This window comes from Microcaecilia unicolor, chromosome 1 (genome assembly GCF_901765095.1).
Source record: "Microcaecilia unicolor chromosome 1, aMicUni1.1, whole genome shotgun sequence".
Lineage (NCBI taxonomy): Eukaryota > Metazoa > Chordata > Amphibia > Gymnophiona > Siphonopidae > Microcaecilia > Microcaecilia unicolor.
This window is the reverse complement of record NC_044031.1, coordinates 204,075,129-204,095,781: the sequence shown is the minus strand read 5'-3', so window position 1 is coordinate 204,095,781 and position 20,653 is coordinate 204,075,129. Positions and strand designations below refer to the sequence as shown.

At 43.0% G+C, this 20,653-nt stretch overlaps 1 protein-coding gene across 2 annotated transcripts in view; it reads right to left on the bottom strand.

Moving 5' to 3' along the window:
- Nucleotides 1-20,653, bottom strand: part of EGFR (epidermal growth factor receptor) — a 424,001-nt gene that overhangs the window by 136,369 nt on the left and 266,979 nt on the right. For both annotated transcript variants that reach the window (XM_030203797.1, XM_030203789.1), the window contains exon 2: nt 2,954-3,105. In XM_030203797.1, the coding sequence (XP_030059657.1) occupies nt 2,954-3,105 (152 nt within the window). The remainder of the gene's footprint in view (nt 1-2,953; nt 3,106-20,653) is intronic.

Here is a 20,653-nt window from a genome sequence, read left to right as displayed (position 1 = left end):
CTCTCTCTCTCTCGTCGCCACTTCCTCCATCTTCAGCAGCAGCTGTCCTGAGCCCCCCCGCCCCCCCCGTTTACCTTTCAACCTGATTTTCCCCTTCAGAGCACTAACAACAGTCGCATTTCACATTCAGCAGCCTGCCTTGCGTCAGTCCAGGAGACCTTCTCTGCCGTGCCTCACTCTAGAGAGTTGAAGTGCATAGACAAGTTTTCTACCAAAATATTCAGATATCAGACATCATTTGCGTTCCGTTTTAGCTTAGCTAAGTGTCAAGACATATCCACAGTAACAGGAAGTTACAGCAAAGGTGGCAGGGCACGGCAGAGAGAACAACTCCTGGGCTGACGCAGAGCAGACGGCTAAATGTGAAACGTTGCCACTGTTAGCGCTCTAAAGGGGAAAAGTGCATTGAAAAGTATGGACCTGGGGCAGAGGTGGAAGAGAAGGTGAGATGCTGGATCATGGGGTGAAGGGGAGGAAGGAAAGAGAGAGGGAAACATGCTAGATCATGGAGTGAAGGGAGTGTTGGATGGTGAGATGCTGGATCATGGGGTGAAGGGGAGGAAGGACTTGCAAGCATTTGAGTAATAAAGTGAAGGATGATATGAAGTATCATGAACTGGTTCCCAACTGCTAAGATAGCAGCATGGTCATACATTATCCTTTGTCCTCGTTGTCAGCAAGATAAATGCTGGAGGAGAGGTTTAGTTAAGGACAACAGACAAATTGGGTTATGGTTGTTATCGAGGGATGGGCTTCAAATGAGACATGATTGGGTTGATGTAGCTTGTGCTGGCCTTTAAGGCCATGACAGGGTACGTTTATCAGATGTTGGTTTGGACCTGTTCTTGGATGATGTTCAGGAAACCACTGAACTAGTTTGTCAGTCTCTGGGTCAAAGGAACGCGGCTTCGTTTGTTGTGGGGGTGGGGGGGGGGAGCAACTTCTCACTGGGCCCAGTGGCAGTAATTTGGGGTTTTCTGGAGTAACAAATGATCTTCCTTAATTTTCACCTGGCAGTAGAAATGAAGGTGTAATCATGGGTCATCTGACCTAGCATTGTGACAAGGAGGTCCTTGCTGGTTTCCCTAAGCCTTGGCTGGGAAAGGAGGGGCGGTGAACAGTGGTCACACAGTGAATGGGCAAGCTACTTAGCTAATATGGTGGGTAGCACAGAGTTGACTGGATCAAGTTCTGCTATTTTTTTTTCTTACATTTGTACCCTGCGCTTTCCCACTCATGGTAAGCTCAATGCGGCTTACATGGGGCAATGGAGGGTTAAGTGACTTGCCCAGAGTCACAAGGAGCTGCCTGTGCCTGAAGTGGGAATCGAACTCAGCTCCTCAGTTCTCCAGGACCAAAGTCCACCACCCTAACCACTAGGCCACTCCTGCAAACTGATTTCTGTAATGTAGCTTTGGGTACTGGTACATCACGTGTACTCTGAAGTTCTTTGACAATAAATAAAACTGCTGTCTGTTAACTTCCACACTGTTGTCTATTTTGTTCTTATTACTGTTCATTGAAGATTCATAGATCCTAGTTTGTATTGTGGAAAGTAAAGGGTAATAGAGTTGGGCATAAAATGGGGAGGGGAAAGGGCTGGTGGAAAGAATGGGAATGAGAAAGGTTGTTGGGGGTGGCACTTCGAGGAAGGGCAGTTGTCACTCCCTATGTTATGGGACCTGTGCTAAAATGATTAAATTCCTCCTGTATCACTACGCAGACAAAGTTATCCATTTTAAAATGGGGTGTGGATGGGGTGGACCTGGGACAGCACTGAAATGTACCTGCTTAGAGGCAAAACTCAGCAGCTGAACAGATAATTTACATGTTTAGCTATAAATACATACATACACTGTAGCAGGATTAACTTTCAATAGATGCTTGTTTGCATAGATTTTCAGCAGCACCACTTTCATGGATAGTGTTTCTACGAATCCACATAATATTAAACAAATATCTGTTTAAAGTGGCAGAAAAGTGATCACCTGGTTCTCTTTTCAGCTGCCCGTCTCGTCTTCCGCCAGGGTCGCTTTACTCATACTACCCCTCTCCTCAAGTCGCTTCACTAGCTCCCTATCTGTTTTCGCATCCTGTTCAAACTTCTTCTACTAACCTATAAATGTACTCACTCTGCTGCTCCCCAGTATCTCTCCACACTCGTCCTTCCCTACCAGTGGCGTTCCTAGGGGGGGGGGGCCGTGGGTGCGGTCCGCTCCGGGTGCCCGCCGCCAGGGGGGTGCCGCGCGCACCTGTCCTCCGTTGTTCCATGCTTCTTCTCTGCCCTGGAACAGGTTACTTCCTGTTCCGGGGCAGAGAAGAAGCATGGAACAACGAAGGACAGGCGCGCAGCACCCCCCCCCCCGGCCGCGTGCACCCGGTGGGGGGGGTCCTTCGCGGGGGTGTCCTTTCACTGGGGGGGGTCCGCCCTGCATCGGGGGGGGGGGGCGCTGCACCCGGGGGGTGCGGGGTGCATCGGCGATCCGCCCCGGGTGCCAGCCCCCCTAGGAACGCCATTGTTCCCTACACCCCTTCCCGTGCACTCCGCTCCATGGATAAATCCTTCTTATCTGTTCCCTTCTCCACTACTGCCAACTTCAGACTTCGCGCCTTCTATCTCGCTGCACCCTACGCCTGGAATAAACTTCCTGAGCCCCTACATCTTGCTCCAACCTTGGCCACCTTTAAATCTAGACTGAAAGCCCACCTCTTTAACATTGCTTTTGACTTGTAACCACTTATAACCACTCGCCTCCACCTACCCTCCTCTCCTCCTTCCTGTACACATTAATTGATTTGATTTGCTTATTTTTTGTCTACTAGATTGTAAGCTCTTTGAGCAGGGACTGTCCTTCTTCTATGTTTGTGCAGCACTGCGTACGCCTTGTAGCGCTATAGAAATGCTAAATAGTAGTAGTAGTAGTAGTAATAGCTGTCTGAGAAAGACATTTACCTTTAGGAAGGAGAGATCATACTGGCGTGGGACATTTGTGATCTCCAGATTTCCAAGTACTATCTCACAGTTATTGTACATTTTCTGCAGGCTGTTGAAATGTTCATCGATAGTTGCCATCCGTGTTAGCTTGTTGCTCGTACCCTGGCAAACTAAGGGTAGAAAACAGACCAAAAAACCTAGTGTCAATGAAATTACAAATATGCAGCAGGATTGAAATTTACATTCCCAATCACCAATACCATCCAGCTGGGCTCTCTCGGACAACAAATAACAACATTCAAATCCCAAAAAAAGGCATGAACTGAAAATACAAACACAGGACCAAATTCTATAAACAGCGCCAAAAAAATAACACACTAAGTGCTATTCTACAAATGGCACTGAAAGTTTGGCATTGTTTATAGAATACGCTTAGTGCAGGGATCAGCACCTAACTTTAGACATGAGGATTTACACTAAGTAAGACCTGGTGTAAATCCTTGTGTCTAAATTAGGTGCGAATTCCCCTTAATCTATAACACCACGCAAAAATTGTAGGAATGCCCCTGATTCACCCATGACCCTCCCATGGCTGCACCACCTTTTTGTAGCCATGCATAAATTTATGCATTTATTTATTTATATTTTGCTCACACCTTTTTTAGCAGTAGCTCAAGGTGAGTTACATTCAGATACACTGGATATTTCTCTGTTCCAGGAGGGCTCACAATCTAAGTTTGTACCTGAGGCAATGGAGTTAGGTTAAGTGACTTGCCCAAGATCACAAGGAGCAGCAGCAGGATTTGAACCCACCACCTCTGGATTGCAAGACCAGTGTTTTAACCACTAGATCACACCTATGCATGGATCCTTAAAAATGCACACATAAATTTGAATTTGAAACTTGTGTGCCCAAATTTCCAACTAGCATGCAAATTTGTATATGCAACTTATAGAATAACTTCATTAATTAATTAGCTGCTAATTGGCCTTAACAACCACTTATTACCTATAATTAGTGCTAAATGGTCTTAACAACCAATTGCTTCCTATAATTAGTGTTAATTGGCACTAATTGGTAGTTAAGCCCCCAACTGCCCTTAGTTGATATTGAGGCTCATTTTCAAAGCACTTAGCCTCCCAAAGTTCCATAGAAACCTATGGAACTTAGCCTCCCAAAGTGCTTTGAAAATATGCCTCATTGTATAAATTGTGTGCGCAAATTCCAGAATGCACAACTCCAAGGGGGTGTTGACCTGGGAGGGGCATGGGTGGGTCAGGAGCATGAAAGGCAGTTACGTGCATGAGTTATAGAAGACTAGCATTTTTTAAGATTAAGATTTATATATCATATTTTTGAAATTTATGCACCTAACCGACCATAGTTAGGAGTGAGCGTTTACACCAGCCACTGAGCTGCTGTTGTAGAAATCGTGCTTAATGCGCACCATCCCAGCACCTAACTGTAGGCGATCTACCGAGAATTACCCCCCTAGCGGGTAGCTATTAAGGTGCATTAGGGCCCTAACATGCATTATTTGCCCTTTAGCCCATATTAAAGAGCAACAATGCATGTTGTATTACTGTAATGCATATTAACATGAGGTACCATAGTATACAGAGTACTGAGATACAAAGCATGCAGATGCATGCAAAACAGCTCATAACCCAGAGCAGACCAAGAGTCCAGGAAAATCTTTATTAGACTAGACCTGATATTGCCATGTTTCATCAAATAGGCTGCATCAGGGTTTTTAGAACACACTATTACATTAAACATACAGAATGAATATAAAAATGAATTTCAAAAACTATAGACAAATTACAGAAATACATTCACAAGGACATACAAACAACTTAAAAACATGTAATAAAAATGCTTAATCAGGGAGCTTAGCGCGAGTTTTCTGCAGCAAGGCCCATAGGAATAAAATGGGCTCTGCTGCAGATAACTCAAGATAAGCTTTAGTAAACATAGGGGGTCAGTTTCAAATAATAAAATCATAATAACTTAAAAAAATCTATAAACATAAAGCTTTAAAAGCAACAGAGCATATACATATAAAGTACCAGGCAAGTAAACAGAAAAGATATACCAAATATACAGACAACTAACCAATATAAAATCACTAACCATTGTGAACACTATTAGTGTTTATAACATAACGTGGAGGGGCATAATTGAAAGGGACGCCCACGTTTTGCTGAGGACGTCCTAGCAAAACATCCCAATGGAGGGGCGGGGAAACCCGTATTATCGAAACGAGATGGACGTCCATTTTTCGTTTCGATAATATGGTCGAGGACGGCCAAATTTTGACATTTAGGGTGTCCTTAGAGATGGTCATCCCTAGACTTGGTCGTTTCTGATTTTCAGTGATAATGGAAACCAAGGACGCCCATCTCAGAAACAAACAACAGCTTCGTTTTCCAGCCATAATGGAAACTGGGCCCGGCCATCTCAAACCCAGCGAAATGCAAGCCCTTTGGTCATGGGAAGAGCCAGCATTCATAGTGCATTGGTCCCCCTGACATGCCAGGAAACCAACCGGGTACCCTAGGGGGCACTGCAGTGGACTTCACAAATTGCTCTCAGGTACATAGATCCCTTACCTTGTGTGCCGAACCCCCAACCCCCCCCCTCCCAAAACCCACTACCCACAACTGTACACCACTACCATAGCCCTTACGGGTGAAGGGGGTACCTAGATGTGGGTTCAGTGGGTTCCTGGTGGGTTTTGGAGGGCTCACATTTACCACCACAAGTGTAACAGGTAGAGGGGGATGGGCCTGGGTCCGCCTGCCTGAAGTGCACTGCACCCACTAAAACTGCTCCAGGGACCTGCAATCTGCTGTGATGGACCTGAGTATGACATTTGAGGCTGGCATAGAGGCTGGCACAAAATATCTTTAAAGTTGTTTTTTGAGGGTGGGAGGGGTTAGTGACCACTGGGGGAGTAAGGGGAGGTCATCCCCGATTCTCTCCGGTGGTCATCTGGTCAGTTCAGGCACCTTTTTGTGCCTTGGTCGTAAGAAAAACAGGACCAGGTAAAGTCGTCCAAGTGGTCGTCAGGGACACCCTTTTTTTTTCCATTATGGGTCGAGGACGTCTATGTGTTAGGCACGCCCAAGTCCCGCCTTCGCTATGCCTCTGACACGCCCCCATGAACTTTGGCTGTCTCTGCGACGGCAAGCAGTTGGGGATGTCCAAAATCGGCTTTAGATTATACTGATTTGGACGACCCTGTGAGAAGAACGCCCATCTTCCGATTTGTGTCGAAAATGGGCGTCCTCTTTCAAAAATAAGCCTGACAGTGTAAATGATATGAGTGAGAAACTCTGTGTGTTAACACCATAGGGAGTATGTGTAGATGGTTAGTGATTTAAAATTAATTAGCTGTCTGTATATATGGTATATCTTCTCTGTTCACTTGTCTGGCATTTATATGTAGGTGTATTGGTCATAGGCACATAAAAGAAAAAGAGGATATTTTCCAAAAAATTAAAAATCCAGGAGGACATGTCTGAAGATATCCTAAAAGAGGACATACGGTAACCCTACCCTTTCCCTTTCCACCCATCTCGCCCCTCACTCTTTATCTCCTTACATCTTTCCCCATTTTCACCACAGTCAATTGCCAGTTGTGATCACTCATTTTTTGTGGTTTCACAGAATACAAGGCTGTGTGTTCAGCCCAGCTGTAATTGTCATTCTTGAAACACAAATTTTCTAATGAGCTGCCCAAGTCTAAAGAACTCTTAAATTCAGATTAAAAAAATAAACCCTGAGAGCAAGTAAAATAGAGCCAGAAGCTAATAAGCACACCCTCCCCCTCTCTGTAGAGGAATCAGCGGAGTTATGTCTGAACTATAAACACCTCTGTTATTTTTACCGGTTTAGCATGTTTGAAATGTAGGAATCTCAGAATCCCCTGTTTATAGAAACAATGGATTAAAGGGAAGAAACAGGCTGGCATGCAGATATTGTAATATCCTGGAGCACATACTAAAGTTTGCACCAGTTGTACAAAGCTGAAACGATGTGGATCAGAGAGTGGCAATCGGCTCACTGCTACATGCAAACTGGGAGACTTTTGTTACAGTGCGACAAAAGCCACCAAAGAAAAACTTTTAAAAGGTGTGAAAAAAATGCACTTCTAGTTCAGAACAAGGTCGGATGCAAGCTAATAGTGGTTTAATACAGAATTTTAAGGCTTAAACTCTAGTTAGATACCAATCAGGTCATATATGTGTGTTAAACAATAAACCACTGTCCTGTTTACACAGCTGTTTTCTATACAGTAATAGCTCAAAAAACACTGAACTCCTGTGTCTAAATATTTCATGCAGTTAATAGAATGAACAAGGAATAGAAAAATATGAATGCTTTCCTGTCCATGGCTGTGACCTTCTCTGACATCAAAGGGGGCGTCCAAACCATCCCCAATACGTTGATAGAACAGAAGTAGGAGCTCTATAAAAGGCAAGAAGATACCCTTCTGCTTTTTTTTCTGTCTTTACAGTTCAAAACACTGAATTAAAACCAGCAATCGTATAAACAAGCTGGTCAAAATCTGAATGCTGACTTGCTGTGGGCAGAATTAGCCCTGGATAGTCAATGCCAGGCCATTTCCGGGCACTGCCATTGAATATCTGGTGCTAATTCCAAAAGTGCTAGCAACCAGAGCTTATGTAGGTCCCGGCCGATATTCATCTGGGACCTACATAAGACACTTATGCAGGCTCTGGATGAATATCAGCCAGGACCTGTATAAGCAGGATCAGGTGCTTTAGCTCCTCTGATACCCCCTCCCTGTCCCTGGTCCTGATACCCCTTCCATCCTACCCTTAAGTCAAAAATACTACTACTTTACTACTACTACTTATCATTTCTATAGCGCCACCAGACGTACGCAGCGCTTCACAATTGAACATGAAAAGACAGTCCCTGCTCTAGAGAGCTTACAATCTAATTTGGACAGTCAGACAGGACAAATAAGGGATAAGGGTCAGGACAGACAGACAGAACACATAGGGATAAGGGACTATTGAAGTGAGGAACATAAGATAAGGGTTACGAACAATTGAAAAAGTTAAGAGTTAACGGCAGCATTAAACAGGTGGGCTTTTAGCCTGGATTTGAAGGCGGCCAGAGATGGAGCTTGACGTAGCGGCTCAGGAAGTTTATTCCAGGCATATGGTGCAGCAAGATAAAAGGAACAGAGTCTGGAGTTAGCGGTGGAGCAGAAGGGTGAAGTTAGGAGAGATTTACCTAGTGAATGGAGTTCCCGGGGAGGAGTGTAGAGAGAGATGAGGGTGGAGAGGTACTGAGGAGCTGCAGAGTGAATTCACTTATAGGTCAATAAGAGGAGTTTGAACTGTATTCAGAAACGGATAGGGAGCCAAATAACCCTAGCCTAAGCCCCTGGCGGTCTAGGGCCAGCCTCCCACTGCCGCTGTGACCCCTAGTGCCAGTCTTGCAGTAGGCACACTGTTACAGAATTACTCCTTAAATGCTATATACCAGTGGGTCCCAAACCTAGTCCTGGAGGCATCCCAGCCAGTCATGTTTTCAGTTTATCCACAATGAATATTTATAAGATAGATTTACATGCAGTGGAGACAGTGCATGCAAATCTCTCTCATGAATTCATTGCGGACATACTTAAAACCCGACTGACTGAGATGCCTCCAGACCAGGTTTGGAACCCACTGGTATATAGCATTGTCATTACAGCAATAAGGCTTCAGTCTCAAATGCTATTTGAAATTACAGTAAAGGCTTCTTTAACACCTACACTCCTGGCTGTTTTAATAATATGGAGGTAATGCATGCAGAATTAACTTTAAGATCTAAGGAGGTTTGCTTATCATTTCTTTTGCTTAACGTATTTTTTTTCCAAGCAAACATGACAGGTCTATTTATAATATCTTTATTAACAACAGAGTCAAAGTATTATTAAAGGCAATGTATTTATCTGGAGATCTGAATTTACATTTGCAAGGTGTTAGAATGCTAATTAATGTTGCCCATAATCACTTCTTTGGCTCTAAAATATAGCTAAATATAACAGAGAAGGAATTTTTTAACAAGAAATTCAGGGCCCCTTTTACCAAACTGCGGCAAAAGAGGGTCTGCACTGGCGTCGGCACGTGTTTTTCACGTGTGCTGAAGCCCCCTTTTACCGCAGCGGATCTCACTTCAACAAGCATTTGTTAAAACAATTTTACACTTACAAGAACATCTTTCTTTTCTTTTTGTTAACCTTTCTCATTTAGGCATAGTATTAAAATAGTAGTCTAAACACATACTGTATCATTTCTTTAAGGGGCACAGTTATCAAAGGTGAGTTACTGTTAAGACATGTTATTTTAACACTAACCCGTGCTATTTGAACACAAATAGTAAGGTAGCATGTTGCTGGATTGAATATTTTGATAGAAATTCTTCAAAGCTATCTTTGCAACTAGCCCACTTACTCAGAGGGCAGTAAAAAAACAATACAGCATAAAGTTCCTAAAAGCAATGAGTCCTGTACAGTACAGTAATCCGCTTCCAATGGAGATACAGTAATTGTATCTAAAATATGGATATGAAAAAATTATTTATATAAAATTGCAAGCCTACCCCCCTTTTTACCCTGTCTGGGAACATGTGATATTTTATAGCCTTTTGGGCACATAAATGGGATCATCAACAAGTGAGAACCAGGTCTCTGACAAAAATATCAGACCTGGTTGAGATTCTTCAAGTAAATCCCTTATAATCTCTACTTTGTTTACTGCTGACCTAATGCTAACATAAAGACAAGGAACTGGTGGATAAGTGCTACAATTTCTTATGGAAGGTTTTATATGAATCAAGTTCCTATTGTTAACCCCTTTAGCCTGCACCCTCCTTTTAGGCAAATTATAACCTCTCCTGCCTTGTATAACACTGATAATCTCCTTTTGCATGACCAATGAACAGTCTAAAAGATTATCATCATTTACAAATCTACTAAACAATGCATGTGACTATCCATTGCTAGAAATTTGCACTGGGATACTCCATTCATCAGCATTTGATCACAGCATATAATAAAACCCACTCTACAAACACAAACGTTCCCATGCAATCAAATTAAACCAATAAGTGATGGCAGGTAAAATACACTGCTTCCTACAAAACAAATAGTCAATCACAGATGAATCTAATTAGTAAAATAGATACAAAGATAAGGAACACACCAAGGGGCATCCCACACCCCTTAGGCATGCCCCTTCAGCAGTGTGCCTTAGAAACTGGCGTGATTTTGCAATTGAGAGAATTGCTGGGTACTAGTGATGTCACAAAGAAGGTGGGGCTTAATGCCACACTGCAGAGTCTTCCCGACCAAGAACCTGAAGCTTCAAAACAATTGCAGTTCATGAAAGACTGATGGTAGATGTTAGGAATAAGCAATGACAGCAGCAGGTTCCAAAAACTGGCACCCTTCTGTAATTGAGTACTAGTGATGTGACAAAGAAGGTGGGGCTTAATGCCGCACTGCAGAGTTTCCCTGACAAAACTTCAAGCCTCAAAACAATTGAAGATGACACAGTTTCTGAAAGAGCAGATGGTAAGCGTCAGGAATAAGCAATGTAGGTATCAATGTGGGTGTGTCAATGTGAGTTTACACTAGTTTTCTACAACAGAATTGGGGTGCTCAGGTGCTGCTTTAAAATAGGCACTTCCCATGCCACATGGAGCACCTAAATGGAGGCACCCATAATTGCCCCCATACACTTTTTGGTGACACTATACATATTTTAGAAAAGAATCCATCTTTGCCAAGTCTTTGCTAAAACACTAGGGATTTTTAAATGCACAGGCCTCAGTGTCCATTTTCCTACAGCTTATCTGTTTGGTTGATGTGTATCAGCTCTCTGTACCTCTGTGTGCATGCATGGGAACAGAGGACTGGAACTGCACAGCTAGAGGGAATGGCATGTTTTACCAGCGAAGAGACCTTGCACTGTAGTAATGGCATAATTGTTATGGAAGCTCTAGTTACCTGCCGCCATCTAGGTTTCTCATTATTCAACAACAGACTTTCACACTAATGAAAAAAGAATCACAAGGTCTTTGTGAAAATGCATACAACATGGATAAATAACTAGCCAGTTATTTAAAAAAAAAAAAAAGTACTGGCATCTACAGTCTGGTACCCCACAAGCAATCCGAACTGCCATGAGCATCTGAAATACATTCCTATAAACTGTTCTCTCTTGAAAGCCTACAATATTATTCAGGATTGCTGTAGAGCAATGTCAAGGACAGCAGAATGGGCCTGATTTCCAATGAGCTGCAATTATCTCCTAAAATGAGCTCAGAAATATTTTGCCCAATTTAAATTGATGTCATTCAAAAAAATCTTTCTTACCCAGCAGTGAACAGATTGAATTGTGTCTGACACTGTGAAACTAATTCCAAAAGCAAATCAACCGCCAGAGTTTGCCATGTCTGTTGAACATCTGAAGATGCATTTACAACCTATTTATTAGAAGAAAAACCCCAATCACTTTACTCTGGGCCCTAACAACAAAAATCCAACATAAAATAGAATAAGACAGTCTGAGGACAACTCTATAAAAGTAGGCTCTAACATTTAGGCATCAAAAGTTGTGTGCCCGTCTACATATAATGAGCACTTTTCTTGTGCCAGAAAGAGTGATGCATGGAGGCTGATACGGCTGTTTACGCATTGTATTTTCTGAGAAAGTAAAGATTAAACATGGCTGGTTAAATGTGATATTGGTCTTTATCTCAGTAGAGATGTTTTCTCTTCGCATACAACAACAGCAGACCCCTGAGGCAGGATGTTATGCCGAAACGCGGTCCCATGTCCGGTTCTAGCTGTTTGATTACTGAGAATCAATCAGTCCATTGGTGGAAGACCCACCCTTCTACTCCACTTGTTTTGGTTGCTGTGTAGAATACACATGTAATGCCAATATCTTTCCGCTATTGGAGTCCTAAGCACTGGAATTCTCTCCTGCAACACCTTAAAACTCAAGCGGACCACGCCCTCTTCAAGAAGTTGTTGAAGACCTACTTTGCCAAGACCTACTCCTCACTTTATACCACTGCTTGATGCACCCCCCCTGGCTCCTACCCTGCTAGTTCGCCCTGTTAGATGCTTCTCCCCCTGCATACTCCTTGTATATTCTTCTAAGTTTTCCTATTCTGTATTTTATTTAATGTTTGTAAGCCACATTGTGCCTGCATGAGTGGGAAAATGTGGGATATAAGTGAACAATAAATAAATAAATAAATAAATATTCTTGTTCTATGCTTTTCTATAACACAATATGAGTACTGTGAAGGTGGATGTACACATGGGTGGAGTCTGGCTGAAAGTATGGACGGGACACACAGTTATGTGCTTAAATTATAGACTGGATGCAAACAAAAGGGAAAGAAAAACGCCCTATGTGAATCACACCTAAGAATGGAGTAAGGGGGACCAAAACAACTTCCAGCAGCCAAATGTGAGGAAAATATTTTATTGACAAAGCATCAATAATACCATAATCTTGGCATGAGCATTTATAGCAGCTGTATGGCTGGTGTAAGTGCTCACACCTAAAGCATAGGTGCATATTTGGCCTGTTATGCTACCATCCCATAAGGGAAAGTAGCAGGCCAATATTTAAAACTATTTAACCGGCCAGGAATGGCTCCTGGCCGGTTAAACAGCCTTAACCTGGATAAGCTCTAATTTTCAGCTCGGCTGAATATTACTGCTTAGCAGCAAACCCAGTCACTGGCTATGTCACGCATCATAGCCGGTTAGTGCCAATATTCATTGGCTAACCAGCTAAGTTTAGCGGCCAGACAGATCCGGGTAAATAGCAGGTCTGTCTTTGGCCACTATAACTTAGCCAGTCAGCCAATGAATATTGGCATAACCGGCTATGTTTCTAGTAGCCGAAAACCCCCCAGAAATTCAATGCCGGTTGCCGGATTCAGCCCCCAGCATTGAATTTCTGGGTTTGCCGCTGACTGCAGGAGTTAGCTGGGCTCCCTCCCGCTATCTCAACATCAGCCCCTAGGTGTTTAAATTCCTTTATAGGATAGGTACTGCTTTATACATTTATTTATTTATTTGGATGTAGCACATACCTTTTTCACTAGCAGCTCAAGGTGAATTCTACTCAGGGGAACTGGGTGTTTCCCTGTTCCCTCAGGCTTACAATCTTAGGAGGGAAGTTATTATTGTAGGTTACTGTTAAGAAGTGTTATTTTGCTGTTAACTTCAGTTATTAGTAACTAGGTCTCACTGCATAAAATGGGACCTGTGCTAAAATAGCATGGATTAATGGTAAAATAACATCTTAACAGTAACCATGTTGATAACTATGCCCCCAAATTTGTAACTAAGGCAATGAAGGGTTAAGGGGCCCTTTCACTAAAACTTAGTTAATGGAATTTGTGTGCATGTGCAGGGGAAATCTAAAAACGGTGCTTAAAATTGCTCACACAGATTTGGGAGTGAGCCCAATTTGCTTGCACAATTTAATTGAGTAAGAAGCTTATTAGAGCCAATTGGCATTAATTGGCAACAATTTGGATTTATGTGTGCACCTTGCCAAGTGCTATTCAATAAAGATGCATGCACCAATCCTTTAGCACGCAACTGAAAAGGGGGTGTGACCATGGGCGGGTAAGGGGCATTCACTAAAGATGCACACACTGTTATAGAATTCAGGGGATCTGCGCCTAATTTAGGCACAGGGTTCCATTGGTGTAAATCCTCATGCCTAAAAGTTGGGCGCAGAGCCCAGCGCTATTCGCTATTCTATAAACAGTGCACAAATCAGAACGCTGGTCATAGAATAGCACTCAGCACACATTTTTTGGGCGACTAAATGAGGGCACCATTTACTGAATCTAGACCTAAATGTTAAGAAGCCCATAGGTATAAAATAAGCTTTTTATCATCTAGCGTGCACTAATTCCCCAGGTGACTTGTCCAAGATCAAAAGGAGTAACAGTGGGATTTGAAGCAGATTTCCCTGGTTACGAGCCTGCTGCTCCCTCCACTAAGCTACTCCTCTACCTGCTGTTTTCTAGGGAATACAGACATAACAGTCATCATATAAACACATGATCTGAACCTTACAACTGATGTAAAAGAAACATGTAGAAGATATTAAGACCCCCATACAATGATGCACTGTCACAACACTGGTCAACATGCCTGTTAGCATGGCACGGACACCTTTCCAAAGCCACTGAAAAGAAAGAGCTGCTTGTTTCTGCAGAATTAAAACTAGCAGGGAAGGACTAATGAAAGCAAATCCTGCCATTTAGCATGCATGCGTGTCCACTTTCACAGAAGGATCTGATTTGAATTTGGGCAGCCACAGATGGTGGTGTTTGGAGGAGTGAAAGCAGGAGTGCTTTGTGCCTTTAGCTATCTGGCATGAGGTCTGCTAGATCTGCAAATAGATTGCAAATGTATTTACTGTGCTGGACAAGATAATATTTGCTACCAAACCCATTTCATAGCAAGTGTTGACTAATTTACATCTGTGTTATACATGCATCTCATGTTAACCATATTCCATCTTCCAATCATCCTTTCTATTCTCTTTGGGAGGGGGGAGCTGTGAATTGCCAACCCTTGGAAACCCTTACGTCCCTGCATGCCCTCTACCCAAATGCCTACGTTGCCCTGCCTCCTGGCTCTCTCAAAAACAAGCCTAGCCACCATTGTACCCACTCAAGTAGCAAATCAAAATGTGGCCTCCTAGTTAGAGGAAAATCCTTCCTGCTTAACTGTTTCCAAATCTGGGACAGAGCTCCTGCCACAATCACTTATGTAGTGAGCTGTATATTAACATTAAATGAAGCCTTCCCTTGTAGCCTTCAATAGAGACTGGACGTTTAAATTTTCTTGTAACTGTTTTGTGAGGCAAAAGACCTTCACTAACTCTCCCAAAGACCTGCACATAACTTCTAATCCACATCCTAAAATCAATTTGCAGCTACCCCTGTGACTTTATGCTACTCTCCATGCCCAGTTATTTATATTACAATTTGATTTGCATTGCACCTTGTTTTGTTTTAAAGGCTATTTATTTGGATTTTGCTTACACCTTTCTCAGTAGTAGCTCAAGGCGAGCTACATTCAGGTACACTAGGTAATTTCCCTGTCACTGGAAGGCTCACAATTGAACTTTGTACCTGAGGTAATGGAGGGTTAAGTGACTTGCCCAAGATCAGAAGTAGCAGCAGTGGGATTTGAACTGGATTTCAAGCCTGGTGCTCTGGCATTGGAGGAGTGGCCTAGTGGTTAGGGAGGTGGACTTTGGTCCTGAGGAACTGAGTTTGATTCCCACTTCAGGCACAGACAGCTCCTTGTGACTCTGGGCAAGTCACTTAACCCTCCATTGCCCCATGTAAGCCACATTGAGCCTGCCATGAGTGGGAAAGCGTGGGGTACAAATGTAACAAAAAAAACCACTAGGCTACTCCTCCACTCTACTGGAGAGGCATGTCATCAAATTAAATAAATATATTAAAACAATATTCTTCTGCTGCAAATTCTAGAATCTGAAAAGCACTGAAAGGGTAATTTGCATAAAACCTAAAATGAAACCTTTTCATGGAGCTCTTAGGAGCACCATGCAATGAAGTGTGTGTGAAAGCTATTTGTAACACATTGTGCCTGCACACTGCAGACCCTCGGCACTCACTGGCCAGTTGAGGGCAGGAGGAGTCTTCACTACAATTACACAGCTGAGATGGCAGTTCACCAGGTAACTGCACAAATAACCCTCTTCTGGGGTTTAGCTTGAATACTTAATGTATATTCCCCTGTCAGGTCATTACACTCAATTACACTTGCCTTTGGAGTTTACAGGTTGTGCATTGTGTTGTTCTTGGCAGGAGCGCCAGGGGCATAGCCAGATCTCGGCGGGAGGGGGGCCAGAGCCCAAAGTGGGAGGGGACACCTTTTTGCCTGCCTGCCACAGCCGCTGCCCCTCCCCCGCCGCTTCTGACCCCCCCCCCTTGCTGACGCTAGGTACCTTTGCTGGTGGGGGTCCCTGACCCCTGCCAGCTGAAGCATTTATCTGTACTGTGCTGCTGTTCTCGCACTTGCTTCCTCGCACTTGCTTCTTCTCTTGTTTTCAGCATGCTGTGCACTGCACGCTCGTTTTAATGAAACTGAGCATGCGCGGCGTGACTGGAAACAGGAGAGGAGGCAAGTGCGAGACCAGCGTGGGGCAGATAAATGCTTCAGCTGGTTGGAGTTGGAGACCCCTGCCAGCCAAACCAGGGTCCCCAGAGCCAATTTGGGGGCCCAGGCCCCCATGCTACGCCACTGAGGAGCACAACACTGGCGGTGCCCATGTGCTACCAGCTGCACCAGAAAGTGTGCCATGCATCACCAAATCAAGTCTATTTGTCTGTGCAAAAAAAAAGTTCTTGCATGCATAAAATGCACGAAAATCACAAACGTGTAGAAAAACATGAAAATTGCAAAACCTTTGTTTAAAATGAAAACTTGCTATACTTTTTTTTCGGGGCCATTCACATTCCTAGTCTCAGTAGCTGTATGTTATAAGTTATGAGTCTCTGCAGGCAGAGCTCTGCTGAAGGCATTTCTTTAACCTCAACTGCAGTTATCACTTTTGTTTCTCACATATATAATATTACACAAATACAAGATGTTATGTAGAGTCGACTGAATATCACCTTACTGTTAATGCATGCCCAAACTGTTTTTCTTTCTTGAGTTTGTCATATTGAGTAAGAGCGCTATGAAGGAAGCCTTTTCTTGGTCGAGTGGGAGTGGGGGGGAGGGAGGCAGGACTGGGACCGAGGCCAGGCCATTTTAATTTTCAGATTCTGTTTTAGTTGAAACCAAATGGTCAATTTTGGCCCCACATTTGGTTTCGGGTGAAACAGAAGTTGTTGATTTCAGTTGGACTCTAGTCTACCTTTCTTTCTATGAATTATCAAAAGAACATCAAGTCAGGAATTCAGATATACAAGGGTCCAAATGACAATATCAGAATTGTACCCCTCACAAACAGGCTTATTTTCTCTATAGAGGTAGGTGTGCTTGGAAAAAATTTGATAGTTTTTCAGGTGCAAACTGCTGTAGATTAATTTGACTTACTTTCTCAGTGGTTCTTATGCTCAATTGAATCCCCTTCAACTTTTCTCTTTTGAGATTCTAACATCACTAGCTGTTTTCTTACAGAATGCTAAGAGGCCTGTCTCATCAGCTCGTAACCTTGGGGTCATCTTTGACTCTCTCTCTCTTTCTCTGCACATATTCAAACAGACTGCTAAAACCTGTTGTTTCTTTCTCTATATCACCAAAATTCATGCTTTCTTTTCTGAGCACACTACCAAAACTCTTATCCACACACATCACCTCTCACTTAGACTATTGCAACTTGCTTCTCACAGGTCTCCCACTAAGCCATCTCTCCCCCCTTCAATCTGTTCATAATTCTGCCGCTATGCTCATAGTAGTCCTCTCTTCAAGTCACTTCATTGGCTCCCTATCTGTTTCCACATACAGTACAAACTCCTCTTATTGTCTTACAAGTGCATTCACTCTGCAGCTCCTCAGTACCTCTCCACTCTTCTCTCCTAACACTCCTCCCCAGGAGCTACTACTACTTATCACTTCTCCATTCATTGGGTAAATCTCTTTTATCCGTACCCTTCTCCTCCACTGTTAACTCCAGACTCCGTTCCTTTTATCTTGCTGCATCATATGCCTGGATTAGACTTCCTTAGCCAGTACGTCAAACTCCATCTCTGGCCGTCTTCAAATTTAGGCTAAAAGCCCACTTTTTGATGCTGCTTTTATTTCCTAACCCCTATTCTCTTGTTCAGTACCAATATCTGTTTTATCATTCCCACCTTAGTAATTCCCTTATCCCTTATTTGTTCTGTTTGTCTGTCCTAATTAGATTGTAAGCTCTGTCGATCAAGGACTGCCTCTTCACATTCAAGTGTACAGCGCTGAATACATCTAGTAGCGCTATATAAATGATAAGTAGTAGTAGGCCTCCTCACTTTCAACTTTAAAGTTGTCCCTTTCTCAATTAATCCAACCTACAGCCACCTAATACATATCTTCCCTATCACAGTGTTTGCAAAGGGGGGAGGGGTGGCATACAGAGAGGCAGCAGAAAACTAGTGGAGATGATGTCTATCTCATGCTTTTTGTGTCCATTTGCTCTTAGATTGCTATTGGACTCCTAATGCAGGCGATGTAGCCAAACGCAGCCATTGTCGAGTCCGTCAAGTGGGTTTTGCATTTGTTGTTGATATTGATGTGCGCAGATGTCAATAAAGGAACTGTTTGTTTGAAGACATTCTTTTGGTCATCGTCACTGTTTTCCTGCTGTGCTTTGAGTTGGATTCTTTATTGTCATTTCAAGCTGCAAGGTTAGATAAAGAGGTACTTTACCTTGTTGTTGTCTGCTATTGGTTATATGTCTTTTAGAGAACAACTCAAAATGCTTTTGTTTAGGAAATATGTGTTGAATTCTGGAGGACAATAGCTTTGTAAGATTTGCCTAACATGTATTTTTATGTATAATTTTTTTTTTAAGTTTGTTGTAGGGTTGTTTAGTTTTGTAATTCCCGGTGGCTGTCCAGCTTCTTGGTTTGGTAATCTGCATAGAATCGCAAGGTTGACTGCAGAATAGAAATTCTATTATATTATTAATGTGGTGGTTTGTCCCTCTTTTTTTGCTCCCTACACAGAGCGGGACATAGGCAGGGCTCCCACTTATGCATATATGTCCACATTCTATATATTGTGACTTGAGTTGTGCATGCAAATCAGGTCGTATTCTGATTAGTGAGCAGAACTTAATTATCTTAAAAAACCTATCAGCACCGATAACTGCCACTTAACAAGCAATGATTGATACTAATTGGTATTAATTAGAATTTATGCACACAGCTGCCTAAACCCCCTTTTGCAAAGCCACGCTAGTTTGTTTTTTGTTACATTTGTACCCCGCGCTTTCCCACTCATGGCAGGCTCAATGCGGCGGGCAATGGAGGGTTAAGTGACTTGCCCATAGTCACAAAGAGCTGCCTGTGCCGGGAATCGAACTCAGTTCCTCAGTTCCCCAGGACCAAAGTCCACCACCCTAACCACTAGTCCACTCCTCCACTAGTGGCTGCTGGTGTGGTAATGCCGATACCAGGGGCGTACCCAGAGCTCGCGGTGGGAGGGGGCCGGAGTCTGAGGTGGGGGAGCACATTTTAGTCTACAGCCCCGCCGCCGCCTCACCCCTCCCCCTCACCTCTTCAATGCTCCCCCTCACCTCCTCGCCATTTCCCCTCACTGCCTTGTCGCTCCCCCTGAAAAAGCAAATACCTTTGCTGGCAGGGGTCCCCAACCCCCACCAGCTGGTCTTATTCAGCGCTGGTCTCCGGTGCAGCCGCGTTTGCTACCCTGCTCTTTCTTCTTGCTGATGTCCTGTGCACGCTCCTTTATGTGAAACTGAGCACGCGTTAGAGCAGGAGCCCTTACCGCCACCTCAATGGGTGGCGGTAAGGGCTCCCCCCTGAAATGGCTATGTAGCAAGTGCTTCACTTGCTGCATGGCCATTTCCTGAAGAAAAGAAAGACCTACCTTATACTTGCTGTGGCAAAAGGGGGCCTCAGCACGTGTTAAAAACGTTTTGTGCAGCTTGGTAAAAGTAGCCCTGAGTGCATACAATATTGATTGATATTATTATTTTTTTTAACATTTATTAATCCCCTCATCAATACACTCAGGTGATGTACAATAACACAAATACACAAAAAATAAAATCAGTAATAAATACCGCACTAATGCATTTGAATTCTACCTTGTCAGTCTCAGACTCCTCATTGCTGCTTTCTCATAATTACCAGTGTTTCTAACTATATGAAGAATCTGCATTGGTTGCCAGTAGCTGAACATATTCGATTCAGAGCTTTTTGTATTTTATACCAAGTAATTCATGGCCTGGCACCTTATTTTCTGCATATTAAATCTCTGCATTTCTATTTGGCTCTTCTTCAAGATTAATTAAGCAGTTACTTCTTTGTCCTGTGTATTTTGGTAAGATTTGTTTTTCCTGAATATTTTACACTATTTTTGGAGCTGTACTGATACCCTTATGGAATTCTCTTCCAGTTGATGTCAGAGTAGAACTGAACTAAAATACTGAAAACTTATCTTTTTAGTGTTATTAGTCTTCATGAAATTGTATTTATACCTTCTTTATTGACAATTTTATTTGTAAATTGCAATGAACCCTTAATCAGAGGATATAGGGATTAATAACCATAACATTGATAGTGATACTGCTTACCCATAAGTCTGCTGCTAGAACCAGGCCTTTATTGCTTTATAAAATCTAGCCAGATGTCCAAATTTCTCACTGATGACTTAAATGGAACACACTGACTGTCAACTGATACCACAAGTTTATCATCCAATAGCTTTCTTCCCACCCATAAGGACTTGGGATTTTCCACATTCAGCTTAAGGCCATGAGAATATAACCATACAGTAACCTCGTCCAGACCACTATTAAGATTGTCTATCCCGGCATGCCAACCTCTATCAACTGGCGTGCAAATATGGATGTCATCAGTGAACATGTGATACCGGAGATCCAATCTATGTAAAACTAAACAAAGCAGGCACAAAATAAATTAAACAAAACTGG